Raw genomic sequence first — 16,650 nt, 5'->3', positions numbered from 1 at the left:
TGTTCTGCTTGTATTTCTTTCTAGAAGATTATTGATGGTTCAGAAGAACAGTTTAGTTTGAACTTATTCTCATAGTAGCAACTCAGTCAGCTATGGCAAATGCACCATCAGAAGGCAATAGATAACTGCTGTCATAAGAGCTTGATCCTGTTTACACAGGACTATAGACAATAAGAACTCTTATGCCTTAAAAGAATGTCGGCTTTGCTGGATCTTTCAGACATATGTTTTACAAGAGCTGCAGAGCACTTTACTGCATCATTTTCAGCCTTTCATATTTGTACTTCACCATAACAATCTGAGTCGAGAAGAATGCCAAGCACCGGTACTTCTGAAGGTGAATGGCTATAGGGGAATGTGCCATCCCAGGACACAGTTAGCCAAACTTCACGCCTCAGGGCACTACGGTGGGGTTCCTTTCATTAACGTGGACGATGCCACATCCACGCTATACACCCTGGAGCACATCAGGCCCCAGAATAGGATGAGGAGAATGGGGAGTGGCAAGAATGGGACTGGCAGAAGCATTGATGAGAACTGCTGAATGGAAGGGTTGCAGGATTTCTAGACCCTTTCTTGTCTGACTTCTATAGGGTTCAGATGGGAGAATTGAGTAGATGCTACCCTTGAAACTCTGGGTGGAGGCAAGGTTTGTGCCTCCCAAGAACACTGGGAGGAAGAAGGGAACTGCAGCCTGGAAGGTCCCTCTCCCCACAGAATGGCAACACAGATTTTGGGGCAGACAGAGAAGGATAAAACCTAGCTGAGTCTTCAAGCTTCCTGAAGATCCCTAGACCACACTTATTACTCTCTCTCAAGAGTTCCCAATCTTCAAGAAAAAAGGTCCTTTTGAACCTCATGTTCTGATTTCAAAACGAAACCTGTAACCATCCATGAGGATTCACACTGTTGCCAGTTCCATTATCAAAGTTTAGTCCAGCTCTAAGTACAGGCTAGGGCCAGTGATCAACACGGGCTACTCCTGTCTAGCAGAGATGGAAACAACTGCAAACTTCTCAGTTAAGGCAGATTATATGCAGAGCTCAGTCTCCTGCCAGAGTTGCCAAAGGAACCTTCATATTGGCAAAATTCTGGCACCCTTTCCCAAGGAGAATGGAAAAAACACATTCATCCACCTCTTTCCAAACAGAAGGGTGTGGGGAATCCTGTAATACGTTTAGTAACCTTGATCATAAAAACATTCAGCGGCTTCAGGGTTAAACCTGACCCAAATAGTCTGAATTTCCTCAACAGAGCCTCAGTGTTTCATTGACTTTCACTTCCAATGCAGGTGCCGCCTCCGACTCTGCTTTCGGTTCTGTGGGTTGTACATTAGTATCAGCCCAGTAACTCCAATGGCATTTTGTCTTCTCATGCTGCTACAGTTTAGGACTTTTAGGCCTGTTTTGAGCAACGGCAGGGAAGGCTTTTAAAATACTATTGCTATTGAAAGCACCGAGATTCCCTGATAACTTTAAAATAAGTATGTTTGTAGTCAGTTCCTTTGGCTTTTGAAATATCATGCTAAATTCACTACATATATCACAGTGTGAAGATTAATAAGCATAACAATTTCAGTCTGTGTCTTATTGCCATACTTAAAGTTGCAGTGTATTATTAATCACTTTAGTGGGCTCTGTTCAGTTGGGCAGCCTTTACATTGCTAAGAGGGAGATCCAGCTGCAGAAGTCAGACCTGGTTGCCTAGAAGACTATGTTCCTCAGCTCAGCCCTTCCTAATGAGTTCTTTCCTGCATTCCATCTCTAAGGAACCCCTCGTTTGCCTGTTCCAAAATATCCTTGCCTCACAGCAGTCTGAAACTGGCATGCTTATGGCCTTGTGGCAATAATGGGAGGCAGCTGGCAGGTTCTTAGAGCAGAACTAGCAAGCTGCAGGCCCATCTTCTCAGCAGGAGGGACTGTGTATGCCAGCAAATATACTGCAGTGGAGGACAAAGAGATACTGTAATTAAATCTAGAATGGCCAGGGCACAGTAGCAGGGCCTTGGACCCAGGTAAGCCACTGTGAAGGCTGAGAGTATAACTGGAAATACTTGCCAATATCTGCATTCTTGGGGATCAAAATTAAAAAAAGGAAGAAAAAGCAGAAGTTAAAATAATAGACTGACTCTGAAGGTAGGCTTTATCCATCTTTCCGCACACCTGAAATGGCCACAATAGAAATAAAGGGCTTTATTGGCTAAAGCGCTAAAAAATATGGTTGCTTTTATTATTCAAGACTTTGCTACTTTCATTCTGCAAGAACAATTGGCCTGAGCTATCTGTCATTTGGCGGTCTGTCCATTAAATACTTCACTTCCATAGAAGGAAATGAAGCAGGCCAGTAAAGTTCAGCCAATTTGCCTTTTAATACCTTTTATTGGCTCATTAACGATGAATTCTTTTCAACACTCTGCCCCCGTTCTTAATTCACAATGGCTCAGAACTTAGACAAGGAGCTCCCCTCCCCCCATGGCTCCTGAACCTAAACTGGAAAAACAAAACCAAAAAACCCCACGCCTTAGTAGACCATTTTAAACACTGCCACTCGAGGGGAAAACATCCAGGATGGGAAAAGAACACATTTGTAGCTCCCAAAGATTAAGTGATGGAAAAGACGAAGCAATCAAAGGTCACAGAACATAGCAGTCCTAGATTGCCGCAAACTTTAATGAACTAATAATTAGAGCCGCTACCACAGATTTTGTAGTCATTCAACAACTTACTTAATTTAGGCTGCATTGTTGGTGTACTTCAGTGCTCAAAGATCATTTACTCAGTTGTCACATTTTGCCTTTTTGAAAGAATAGGGATTTCTTATGGTTTCAAAAGCTTAGTTAAAATAAATGGAAACTGTTGCAGTGCTTTGCAATCAGAAATCAAAGCAAAATCTCTGAAAATATTTCCTATTCAGCCTAACCTGTCTATTGGATGAAATATAAAACCACAACAGCCCTTATCACTTCTTGTATCGATGAGTCCCACGGCACTTTTCACAACAATAAAGTTGTTTGACACACTATCCTGGGCCAATTTCAATAATGCAGAATTACATTCTATGTAAAGTTCTTCTGGTAATATCAATTGGAAACTTGGAATCTATAGTTTTCTTCTCTGTCTGTCTGAACTATAGTGTAATGAGACAACATAGTCTGGTGGTCAGGACAGCAGACTTAGGTTCTCTTTCCAACTCTGCCACTGACTTGCTGTCTATTTGTGGACAAGTCATTTCACCACTTTGCTCCTCCACTACCTTATCTATAAAATGGAAGAAAAGATACACAACCACCTGTATAAGGTGCTTTGAGATCACTGGATTAAAAAGTGAGGAGTGTTTTTATTAGTCTGCTTGTGCACTGTTAACTAGCTGCTGCATTTCAACCCAGAGGTGACCGCATTTGAGTGATTTTTGGATGAAAAGCAAGACATAAAATGTCAGACTTATTAATTATTATTATTATTATTAAACTAAATAGAACTACAGCAAGAAAATTAATTGTATAAACTAACAGAAATGTAAAATTATATAATCATCAAGTAATAAAGTGTTTAATATGGAGGAATACAAATGATTTGGCGTGCCTGCAACATGCCGCGTGTTTGAGTAACACCTGCTGGATATAGACAGACCCTCTTTGGATGGTCTCTGGTCATCCAACTTTGGAATGAGCACTGTAAATCATGGGACTATGGGATTAATCATCAGAGTGAATGGGAGTTGCACACACAAATCCCATTGAGAGATCCTGGGATTTGTACCTGAAACACCCCTGCGCAAATTTACTCTTGAATTGGCAGTGATGAGCATACCTTTAAAGTCAGTTTAAAGAAGGGGAAGGATTAAAACAATCTGCAGTTAAAACTATTTGTGAACAAATGAAAGCGTACATCTGTTACAGTGGACTGGACGACTCAGGGGATATCTAATAAGGTATTGAACCAGCCTCTTGCAGGTCACCTGTTCCAATCCAGCTAAATTGGCTAGAATACTGTCACCCTCTGTCATCAGGTATTCAGTGGCCAAAGTGATCTGAGATATGGTTCCATATAGTGCCTTGTAGAGAGGTGTCTAGCTCTCAAAAATCACCATCATGCTTGTCATCCTTGTTGGCAGTCTTAGTAGAGAGGTCAAGGACTCTACTGGAAGAGACTGAATGATCCTTCCTCAGATACATTATTAAGGACATTGAAGATGCTGCATAATATTGTCTTTGCTGATGCTGTACTTGTTCAGAAGAGACTTTCGTCACCATGTCTGCCACTTTCAGGAGCACTGAACTGACAAGATACGTGTTATAATTCTCAATAAAATTAGAATGTCATAAGTCTACAGCATAGCATGTATACGAAAGTATTCGTGCTGTTTTATTAAAATGCACTTTCTAATTATGCTGTGCTATTTTGTGATTAACTCAATTTAAAAAACATTTAGATCTAGGTTTGCTGAAAAATGTTTCATTAAACAATAGGCTCTTTTAATCAAGTCATTATCTTCATTACTGTAATTACCTAATTTTCAAACTTAAAAATTTTCAGAGGGAGTATAAATGAAATAAGTTCCCTTTGCAATGGGTTCTTTGTATGCACACACGGCCCGATTCTCACCTGTGTTTGACCTTGTGAAGTCCTGTGTCAAGTGAGGACAAAGCACTATCAAATCAGAATGGTAGCATTTTAAACTCATGTTTCACAGATATAAATACCTACATGAACTGGAAAGCTCTGCAGAACTGGGCACACAATGACTCAGTGCATATATTGCGTGCATTAGCTTTAAGGTGGATATTTACAAAATAAAAGGACATTACTAACTCCATTCATCTGAATGGATCTGCTACGCTACAGAACCATAAATAAAGGTGTAGACCTTGGCTCAGTACAACTGACCCACTGTATTTGTTCATCTGAGCCACACAAGCATTTACTGTTTGGGTGCATAGATAGAGTATTTTTTCTCTACTGGGTACTATGCCTCGGCTCAATGGTTTATTCAGAAGGCTAAAAACGTGTGTTCTACAGCCAAGGAAGTTACTCTTTGAACTTCAGAGTACATCCAGATCTCAACTGGATTTAACACCTGAGGAACCATCTGGTTACCAGCCAGGTGTCAGAATGCCAGTCATTAGAAGTATTACTAGCTAAATATAAATATCAAAATTGGTGACGTGCTGAGTAGTCTACAGTGAGAGTACTTCTGAAGATTGAAGACACCCACTACCAGTAAGTAAACCTGATTTGGGGGCGCGGGAGGAAGGGAACAACTTCCCCCAATGTTGTTTGGTGACTCCTAATTAGTTTTTCTTTTCCATACTCCTCTGTACTTCTAGCTGGGATCAAACCAGAAAGGCTGGAAATTCTGGTCACAATTCTTGGGTTTGACCAACCTGTCCTGATTCAGTACCCTAAGAGTGCAGAGCACCCTTTGTGGCCTATTGATTATGTGTTGGCCGGGCGTTAGTTTGACTCTCTGCATAAATTGGAGCAGCCTCAGAGATTTTCAAGATGGTTATTTGTAACAGAATTTATTAATTGCTTTTTTCATGGTTTCTCAAGAAGGATATTTAGGGTCTCTGAAAAGCACATGACTTGTTTCTGTCCTGAGTGTTACAGATCTCTTGGTCCAAAGCGCTAATAGAGATGAAAAGCATTTTTAAAATTCAATAGTTATGCCAGCTGTTTCTGAGGCACTTTTAAATGTATTCTTATTTTTATATCTATAGATAAATAGAGATAAATATGGTTAACAGCCGGGGCTATTTCTCTAGCATCAAAAGGATTTTCATGAACATCAGAGTTTTTGATTTACCAAAGGATCTATGGTTTATGGAAGTTTTTTCTTCAGGTCAATTCACTAGGCCTTTCTACCTGCCCAGATTAGAAGCTGTGCTGGAGTCCTTGCATGGCTTATGAACTATGCAGGAGCTCTTAGAGGGTTATTTACTCAGCAGATCACCCTCTGAGGCTTATTGCTGGGCGTTCAAGTCCTAGAGGATCCTTTGCAGGGCTAATGAAATCTAGAAACATCCTCGGGGATCTATAATTATATCAATACAGGCCTCAGATCCCACACATACAATGTCCACAGGCACAGTCTGCAGTGACGTCAGCATCAGTATCCTTTCCCCTCTTCCCTACAGCTCCCCAGCTCTCTTTCAGCAGCAGCGTCCATGCGGGAATGACTACCTTTAGTTCTGAATGCACACACCAGACACCCCAGTTCAGCAGGATACTCAAGCATACACTCTTATGTTAAGCAGGCAAATAATCTGATGGACTTCAGCAGGACTATGCATGCACTTAGAGTTAGGCATATGCTTAAGTACCTTGCTGAATTAGGGCCAGAGATTTTACTATCTACATTAGAGAGCCTGTCCAATCCTTCCCTCTCCTACCTGCCCTTCCCACACCCAGAGCTCTCTTGTGCTATTCTAGACTTCTTTCTGGTGTTAAAGCTCTAAAAACATTGAGATTTTGTCCACAGACGATGCCTAGAAACACTGTACAATCCACCTCAGGTGACAGAGTACAATTTGTACACGAGTCCTCCTGGTTACATCATTGTACATCACTGGTACAACCCTCCAGACTTACACTGGAGCAACAGAGATCAGAATATGGCCCTGTGTATATCGAAGCATATCACTTTTTCATGTTGGCTTTTCCTTTGAAGTTATCAAAAATCTCAGCTTTACTCTGGCACGTAGGTATCTGCTAAAGCCATTAACTCTTCCATATGGTCCAGCACCCCAAACATTTTGTGTATATCATTGTTAACTAAGGGATAAACACACGGGATCAGAGGCTGCTACCACGCTAAGGGCATTCAGGAGTAACACCACTGAAACCAAGAACTAGATCCAATGATGTACTGGCAACTTAATATTAAGGTCAGAAGGGCAAGACTCACCAGCCAGATACCCATGAAAGAATTCTCTGTAGTAACTCAGATCCCACCCCATCTAACATCCCATCACAGGCCATTGGGCCTAGTTACCATGAATAGTTAAAGATCAATTAATTGCCAAAATCATGTTATCCCATCATACCATCTCCTCCATAAACTTATTGAGTTTAATCTTGAAGCCAGATAGGTCTTTTGCCCCCACTGCTTCCCTTGGAAGGCTGTTCCAGAACCATAATTGTGGGACTGTAACTATACCAATTACAAAGAAACATGAAAAAGATTCCAGCAGATGAGTAGGAACTTGACATGGGAGCTTTGAAGTACAGAAGAGCAACGTGCCTCTGTTTTGATTTGTTTAGACTCATTACCCGCTATGTCCTTACAAATTCTGAACAGCTCAGAAGTCACCAAAGAGAAACATCAGCCAATATCTTCACGTGACCTCTTTGAAACAATTTACACAGACTTTGAGTTTCCAGATGAAGATGTCTGATGAAATCGTGCTAGGATTGATTTTGGTTTTTCTCTGAAGACGACTCACTGATAGGAGAGTAAGGCAATAATACTTGACAGCACAGAATTTTTCCCCAACAGACTAATACGTCTTGAGTCTTCTCAGGGTTGCAGTGTATTTTATAAGCTTCCACAGTGCCTAAAAATGTAACAACGCTGAGCAAATGAGTGCTGGGAGTTTAGGGAGTACAATAAAAATAAAAAGTCTGAGGTCTTCCCGGTTGACAAATCAGGATCTGCTGCATGCACCCACAGAGCACCATGGACCGCACAAATCTAGAGGTCACAGTGCCTTCTTTAAATGAGACTTTCAACTAAAGCCTGTCAAAAGACAGTGAAAAAAGAGGATTTTAATGTGTTGATAGAACAAATGTCTGTCTGTTTTTTACCTCTCAATACCTTCAATAAAGAAGAACAGCTGCGTGAAGCTAAGCAAACTCACAGCACAGAGATGTTCGCACAGCATCACAGCCTAATATGCAGGGTACCCAGGATGTCAAGATTATCAAATCAGTTACACAGTGGGCAAGATCCTAAAAGTACTTGGAAGCTTAGTTTTGTTCCTGAAACCATTCTCTTGCTCCTCGTAGATTACCCCATACTGCCCATGGCGGGAGCGAGGTCGGTCCCCCTGTGGAAATGCCCAGAGGGGTGCACCCCATTCACCCCATCCTGGGGATCCATGGGAGGCCAGCGTCCTCCATGCCGATACCCTGGGCCTCTGCATGAGGTATGGTTCCTGGTGTACAGCTCCACTGGAGCCAGACATCAATGGATTGCCCTCGGCCGTAGGAGACGCCACAGAAAATACGATTAATACCGCCCCAGGTTGTGTCACTTTAACTGTCCACAGGGCTGGAGGAGGTGGGAACAGAACTAGAGAGATGGCAGAGTGCCTCTTCTATCAGCTGTGGATCAGGTGGGTGGGACAGCTGAGCCCCGGGTACTCACTGCGTTCCACTGTCAGGTAACTACTTGTCCCATAACTAACACAACGCGAGTGTGTGCTTCAGTAACATCCTCCGCCCCGTCAGGCAACACACAAACAAGTTTATTTGCAAAGGGGTTTACAGACAATTACTGGAGCAAAACCCTATTGATTTCACACTGTCACAGGAGCAAATGTGAAGAGACTGCGATACCTCTGAAGTGGCAGCTTGGATTCTCTCCTCACACAGGGGCAAGTCCTGCCATTTCACGCTGCATAGGTAAGCCGCACGTTTCTTGGCTGTCGCCGACGATCTAGCCTAGACAGACTCCAAAATGGTGGCTTTGATTTAGCCCACTTCTTACAAGAACTCCTGAATAGTCAGGATGCGGTGTTGCCCAGCCCTCCAGAGGCAGGGCACGAGGAGAGCTTCCCACACATCGCCATGTACCTGTGCTTTACCAGGCCTTCTAATAATAATGAGCATTTTATAAGCTCAAAGCACTGTAAAGACATGAACTAGGTAATCCTCACACCACCCTTGAAATGTAGGCAGATAAAGCTCATCTCCACTTTACAGATGGGAAACTGAGACAGAAAGGCAAAGGGACTTGCCCAAGGCCACATGGTGAGTTGGTGGCAGAGCTGGGGTTTGGACCCTGCAGCCTCCCATGAGGGTAGCAAATAAGAACACGCATATGTTGATGTGCTGTGGATATGATCATCTTTGAGGACCAGGTCCTGAGATCCTTATTCCGTTTTCTCCAGCGGTACTCAAGCAAAACTCCCATTGGCCTAAACAGACGCTTTGCCTGATGGGACAGAGAAAACCTGAAGCGGAACCTCAGGATCTGGCACACTAGTACTGTCTTGCGAGAACACACTGATGGGATAAAAGGATTTTTAAACAAACTGGAAGGAAAGGCTATGGAAAAGCTTTAAGTAGGGACACAGCTCCAATGTATCCGAGTCAAGAACATGCTGCTTTGGGAGCGTGGTGAGAAAGGAAAGGAAAGGAAAGGAAAGGAAAGGAAAGGAAAGGAAAGGAAAGGAGCAAGGAGTTCTGGATCTCATAGTTATTGAGACATTATATGCGCTATAGGAAGAAGATATTGGTGAGAGAGCCCATGAATTGCACTAAAAAGATATCAAAGCGAGGTGCCAAAACTTCCACAGAATCAACACAAAGGCATTTGAGAAAACTAATTTTTTTTTTCCAGTTTACTGGCAGTCCAAAAAGAGAAAAAAGAAAGAAATTCGGTTCGACCAATTCAAATCTGAAATTTCTGAAAAATGTCAGCAAATCAAAAGACAAAAATCAATATTTTGAGTCATTTAATTTCTGATCAATTTTTAACATAAAAGCAAAAGAAAAACTAGGTTCACAAAATGGCTGAAGAGGTGGAGGTGGTGGTCACAGGGCCCACCTTATAACTTTTAGCCCAGTGGTTGGGACGTTCACCTGGGCTGTGGAAGACTCGGATTCAATTCCCCCCTCTCCCTGGTGCGGGGAAGAGATTTGAATTAGGGTCTCTCACTGCTAACTTCGGAGCCTATGTCAATCTAGATCTCAGAACTCCACATGGATTCCACTACTGCCACTAAGTAGCAAGGCATGGTCCATAAACGGTTTACAGTAAGTAGGCAGTTGTCACTTTCTGTCCATTGCAAAACACATGTTGTCTCATGATACCACTAAACTTCTTGGTCCTGGTCCATACACCAGGCCGAGGAAATTCTTGTCCAGCCATTATGAAACAAACACCAACATGTTACTTATATTTTTGGAGAGTCAAAAAACCCCACCCTGTTTGGGGCCACATGCTCTATATTTATTGGATGCACATAAATATGTATCTGCAAGAAAGGGAAATAAGATGTTAAATTGATGTAGGAGCAGATGTTGAGAGCCAAGTAGTCCAACCACATGCCACAATCCAGTTTCTCTTCAGGCCCTATCCTGTCAGCCCACGGCACTGGGAATTCTGTGTCTTCAGTGCAAAATGCTTGACGACTTGAGACCCTTTATTTTGCCCATAGGCCCATACCCAGCAGAGTCCCACTGACATAAGTTAAAAGCAGCATATATCTACTTACAAGGTAGGTATATACTGCTGTAAATGCAGCTGCTTAACATTTTAGTGATGTAATTTCAGAAGAACTTTCTTTAATTCCTGGAGTAAATTTAGACAGAATTGATTGTCTTTAGAAAACTAAGGAAATGCATTATGTATTACTTTGTGTTTCATGTGAGCTAGAAGATACGTTATATTTCTGGATTGAAAGAAATTAATCAGCATCTGAATAAGTATAATCTTTTATCTGAAAACAAGGCCCTGCTGAAATGGTAAAGAAATGGGGGTGAGGGGGTAGGGGTGGGGGCGGAGGAAGGGAGGCTGTAACCCTTTCCTTTTGTAACTACAATCAACACAAATTAAATGCAAATTTGAAATGAAGTTTTAGCATTAGGAACAGAGGGCCATGTGCTACATCAAAGCAATTATAGCATATGTTAAAGTATCCAAAAATATTAGCTAGAAATGTACTGTCTATATGACATACAACACAGAGTTTTGGTGGGAAAAAATAGGTTTTCCTGGAGTACATTGAGAATTAAAGTATTTTATTTATTACTCTATTAAAAGATAAAATAATACCAGAACATTCACGGTGGATAGATAGCTTGTTTTAATGCATTAATAAAAGAAGGTACAATTACCTTCTTCTTAGTTTTACTTTGTTTGTAAATTGATTCTTCCTTACCTTCATGCCTTACCTTCCATAAAGGATGTGCAATGGCTGACAAAAATACAGACCAAACAGAGACACGGAAAGTATAGCCAAGATGTATGAACTGTATTCAACTCTCCCACAGATGAAACATAAACCTGTAAGCTATTATTTGTCAAAACATTGAATTATATCAGCAAAATTGCATGATGTTTTAAGAGAGTTTTCAATACCAGAGATTGAAAACAGAGTTCAATTAACTCACACTAGTTTTCTATCAATTTCCATGACATTTTACTTTCATTATTCCTTTTCCTTTCCTAGTTTTTCATGTTTCCTGATGTTTGTCCTACTTGCAAGAACTGAAACTAAGAGAATCTGGCAGGCTGGTAAATGATCATAACTTGTTTTACACTCACCATCAAAAGCTAGTGGACAATTATTTAATTTCTGACCAATTTATTACTGTTGAAATCTCTTAAACTACCTTGGAACAGAAATTAGTGCAGCATGTAAAAATTTAATTCTGATTGGATTAGATGTGATTTAAATACTTAAGGTAGATGGGATCTGTCACAGACTGACAATTTCCTGAAATATCCTGAATGAACTTTATTGAATTAAAACAAATTCAATAAGGTTTAATTTAACATCTTTGGAGTTTTTTAAATTTGGCACAACATTAACTTTCTTCCAGACTTTTGGAACTTCCCCAAAGTAAGAAGACTTCATGAAAATCAACATAAATGGTCCAGTAAGCTCCTCAGCCAGATCTTTTTAAACTCTTGGATGCAAGTTATCTTGATGTGTTGATTTTTAAAATGTCTAACTTTAATAGTTTCTGTTTGACATCCTCCAGAGAGACTAGATCTCTTCCTAATTAAGTTACTCCCAGATGAGTGAAGATAGTAAATACATATATATTCTAACAGGTACTGTAATTAAATTAAGCCTAACAACTATCATCTGCAGTCAGGAACCCTTGTGATTAAAACATGTGATCACAGATATACTACCCCCAAAACTGAATATAATATAAATCACAAATAATCTGGTTTGGGATTAAATTATAATCACTAAAAGTATAAATTTTGTGTACATTTTTGATAGGGAGGGTAATTAACCACTGGAATAATTTACAAAGTGTTGTGGTAGAGTCTCCATCACTAACAAATTTTAAATAAAGACAGATGTTTTTCTAAAATATATGCTCCAAGAATTATTTTGGGGGGAGTTGTATTGTTTGTGTTATACAGGACATCAGACTTGATGATCACAATGGTTCCTCTGGCCTTGAAATTTATGGTTTCTGACCCACTTATTAACTAATTTATTAACACGTTTGCAGAGCTCGAGAAAGGATCATTTCACTAGTAAAGTATCTGTCTGTTAGAACATTTGACATGGTGAATCACTCAAATTTACTCTCCAAATTTAGCTTTGCACCTCAAAAAAGAACTCCTAACAAAATCTCTTTCTCTTATTTAGCCATCTTTTAATCCATTTAATGTGTGCCATGTTAATTTTATATCCTAGTTTTTTTAATCAAAATGTCATATGGTACCAGGTCAAATGCCTTACAGAAATCGAAGTATATTATATCAACACTATTATCTTTATCAACCAAACTTGTAATCTCATTTAAAAAAAAGATATCAAGTTAGTTTGACAGGTTCTGTTTTCCATAAACCCATGTTGATTGGCATTAATTATCCTGCTTTAATCCTTTATTAATCAAGTCCTGTATCAGCCTCTCCATTATCTTGCTCAGGACGGATGTCAGACTGTCACAGGCCTATAATTATCCAGGGAATCCTGTTTGCCCTTTTTAAAAATTAGCACAACATTTGGTTTCTTCCAGTCCTCTGGCACTTCCCCAGCGCTCCAAGAATGTTTGAAAATCAACATTATCTGTCCAGTGAGCTCCTTAGCCAGCTCTTTTAAAATGCTTGAGTGCAAGTTATCTAGACCAACTAATTTAAAAAGTTCTAACTGTAATAGCTGCTGGTCAACTTCTTCCTGAGATACTAGTGGAATGGAAAGACTGTTATTATATGACATGACATCATGTCTTTCCCCAAACACAGAACAGACATATTTATTGAACTCTTCTGCTGGCTATTTCTCCTTGTGTCCCTTTGCTTCCCTTATCAAATTTCTACAATTACTAGCTTCGGATTTATATTCATTACTTTCAACTTTCCCTTTCTTCCATGTGTTTTATATATATTTAATTTGCATAAACACATACAAGAAAGGGAAAGTTGATAGTAATGAATATAAACAGTTGATAGCAATGTACACATATATGTTATAGTTGCATTTACTTTCCCTATAGGCCAGGTTGTTTTTTTTAAACCAATATGGCTTTCTTCCTCTTTTGTGGCTTTTTGGACCTCTAGTAAAGTATTCTTAATCAATTCCCAATCATCATTCACATCCTTCCGATTAAATTCTTCCTCTCAGCTGATTGGGCTCTGAATTATTTTCAGCTTTGTGAAACTGGCCCTTTTGAAACTGTGTGCGCACATGCGTTTGTGTGTATGTATCACTGATCCGGACTTTATTCTGTTTGCACATTATAAATGTGATCAAATCATGATCATTTGTACTTAAATTACCATTAATTTTTATTTCTGTGATCAGTTCCTCTTTATCTGTCAAGGCGAGCTGTTCCTTTCACTTTATATATTGTATGGAGCTATTTGGGATATAATTTTTAAACTTTGGTTAGATTATAATTGGTTAACCAACTATCAGCAACATAACATCTCTTGCTCCTAGAGCTTACAAGTTCTCCTAGCTTTCTTCTTGAGCAAGGAAGTAAGAAGAATCTTGGCTGCAGTATTGACCATGTGTCAAAATATGCTCCAAACAAAGTATATGTTTCCCAGCTGTTCAATTGGCACAGGCCACACCCTTATTTACCACAGGATGAACTTGCAAAAGCAAGACATACCTTTCTGACCAGGAGACTTGATCCTCATAGCACTCTGTTTTAGCAGGGCTCCTCGTTTGTTCAGATTGCAGCAGGCATGTTTGCTCAATAACGTGAGCAACTTGGATCCTGTCACACCTACCCTTGTGTTCTCTACATTCCCTGCTTGTGGAATAGTGAATGTATTTGCTCTGGCGTTGGGGTCAAAATGCCTGAGTGCATTAGGGAATTTGTGCTCCTAACGCACTGAGATGCTTTTGAAAATCCCACGCTGAAGATCCAAGAGCTCCTCCTTAAGTCTCACCCTAACAGGTACCCCAGCTTCCTCAAGATGTTACCCCTCACATTGTGGAGTTGGCAGATAATCAGGTCTTCACTGCAGTTCGCCTTGCGATGTGGAACTCTCTCTCCTTCAGAGCTGGCTGAATTGAATATACAGTTCAAAGAACTGCGATCAACAAGGAATGATAAAGGGCCGGATTTCCCATTAGGTACAGAAGCCATGTGCCTAGGGATGCTGGCATTCCAGGGGCACCTAAAAATTCAAATTTTGCTGCTCCCGGGTCCCGGCTGGGGGCAGGGCCAGCTGAAGGGCAGACAGCCCCATGCAGCCCTGCCGGAGCACTCCTCACTCAGCCCGGCGGACAGCATCACCTCCCAGCTGGGCAGGTGAGTGTGGCCGGGGGGCAGGGCTTGGGAGAGTGGATCTCTGGGGAGGTTTGTGGGGGGGTCTGGGCAGTGAGGGAGTGGGAGGTGCTGGGCAGTGAGGGGTTGGGGGCTCTGGGAAGTTGTGGTGGGCCTTGGCAGGGGGTGCTGGGCAGTGGGGTGGGGGTCCTGTGGATGAAGGGGCGCTGGGCACATAAAAGTTAAATGTAGCGGGATATCCCTGCTGCTCATGCCAGTTAGGAGCTCCAAGCCGCTGCGAGCGGTGGGGGTACCCCGCAGCTCCTAGCCGTCATGGGCAGCAGGGGTTGGGTGGCTCCGAGCCCCTGCGCCTAGGGGTGCCCAAAGTGTAAATTCAGCCCTGCATAAAGGGACTGCGGATGAATTAGTAAAAACTGACTAAAAACAACCCTCAATTAAAGGCATTCACAGCTCTGAAACACCGTTCTGTGGCTGTCACGTGGGCAGTCTTCAAAGAACGCCAGTGCTTCCCAATGTTCTGTGAATTCAGCCACAAGCACAACTTCGTACACTATAACATGACACCAGTTCTCACATGGGACCAGACACCAGCCGTTCTCTTGTGATGGAACAACGGGAGGCCTCAGGACGTTCTCCACTTGGAAAAACAACTGCATTTGGCAGGCTCAGAAAGGCTACTGGGGAAGTTAAAGAGCCACTGGCAAAGAAAGCAGGAACACACACCCATTTTAATTTGTAAAGAAACAAATCGGTTGTTACTTTAAGTTTAAACCCCCCCCCACAAAATTTGGGCACAAAACTTTCCAAACTGGCCTCTTGCCCCAGGCTGGGCTGGGACAGAGACCCAGAGCTCTTTCTGGGGAAGATCTCTTACAAGAGCCTTTGTGCAGTATCTAGACTTCCTAAAGAAAAACATGTATTTTAATTCAGTATTGAATCGCCAACTATCGAACTGAATTCAAGGGCCCATTCCAGAGCAATCCATTACAGCCGTACTTGCGCTGGTTTTCTATTTTTAAAAATGTGTTACTTACAGTTGTATGAGGCTGCAGTGTGCATATACACACACACACAGAGCAAAACTGTGTAACCAAATAGCTTTGCTCTACTTGTAAACAAGGGTTCTTCGTGAGCTAGCAGATGCCTGCCAAGTTAGGCTTCTCCCAATAAACATCTCACTAAGCAAAAGCATCAGCATAATATAACCTTCGCAGACCGCCAGCAGCACTAAAGACTTACGTCGCTGGTGGAAAATGATGGTCCCCAAATATTTATACCTCAGCAACGAAAAGAAGTATCAGGTTCTGAAAACTGGCATGCCACTGAGGAATCTCAGGCCCTGAAGAGACAGTGCAGTTATCTGCTAAATGCGTTGCAAAGGGGACGTGTAATTCAATAGCAATCAGTGACTTAGTGCCAGGTTTTCTGATAGAGAGGCCTGAAGTCCACACGCAAAAAAACGTGCATTCATTTTATACTTACATTTATGTGTGCAGTTACTAAAGCTGCAAACCACAAACAGGGGATTTGCCTGGATAAATGGGTCGCTAGACTTTGCAAAAAAGGAGCTGTGCTCTTCTAAGATTCCCCCCTCAAGGCAAGTTTCACCCACTTAAAGATCCAGAATGAGACACCACACTCAGCTGATTTTGTAGATAGTCAAAATATGATCACGTATGCCCTGTTGGCTTCCTTACGCTTGGCTGTCTTTCAGTGTGACTTCAATACAAGTCTGGACTCTGCTGGATTCCTTGAGCTTAGCTTCCTCTCTAGAAGGTCTTGGATACTCCCATGGGATTTTACTGGGCTCCCCTGAGATCTTCAGTTTTGGCTCCCCCTTGGTGAAGTTTTGGTGCATCATTGAGCTCGTAGGTTTGGTTTTCCCGTGGATGATCTGCTGGACTACTTGTATGTGGCTCCATATCTTGCCAGGCGGTCTTGGCTCCTTTTGGGAGGCCACGAATGCCACACACAGTAGATGGCCCATAAGATC

The 16,650-nt window shown here is 41.6% G+C and overlaps 1 protein-coding gene across 4 annotated transcripts in view; it reads right to left on the bottom strand.

Moving 5' to 3' along the window:
* FGF13 (fibroblast growth factor 13) overlaps nucleotides 1-16,650 on the bottom strand; it is a 347,500-nt gene that overhangs the window by 277,363 nt on the left and 53,487 nt on the right. The window contains exon 1 of one of the 4 annotated variants that reach the window (XM_075132566.1): nucleotides 14,034-14,076. The exons of the other annotated variants lie outside the window; for them this stretch is intronic. Within the exon in view, the coding sequence (XP_074988667.1) occupies nucleotides 14,034-14,061 (28 nt within the window). The 5' untranslated portion in view covers nucleotides 14,062-14,076. Of the gene's footprint in view, nucleotides 1-14,033; nucleotides 14,077-16,650 lie in introns of those variants that run through there. 4 annotated transcript variants of the gene reach the window in all.

This window comes from Caretta caretta, chromosome 9, assembly GCF_965140235.1.
Source record: "Caretta caretta isolate rCarCar2 chromosome 9, rCarCar1.hap1, whole genome shotgun sequence".
Classification (NCBI taxonomy): Eukaryota; Metazoa; Chordata; order Testudines; family Cheloniidae; genus Caretta; species Caretta caretta.
The sequence above is the reverse complement of the archived record's forward strand: the minus strand, read 5'-3'. Positions and strand labels throughout refer to the sequence as shown.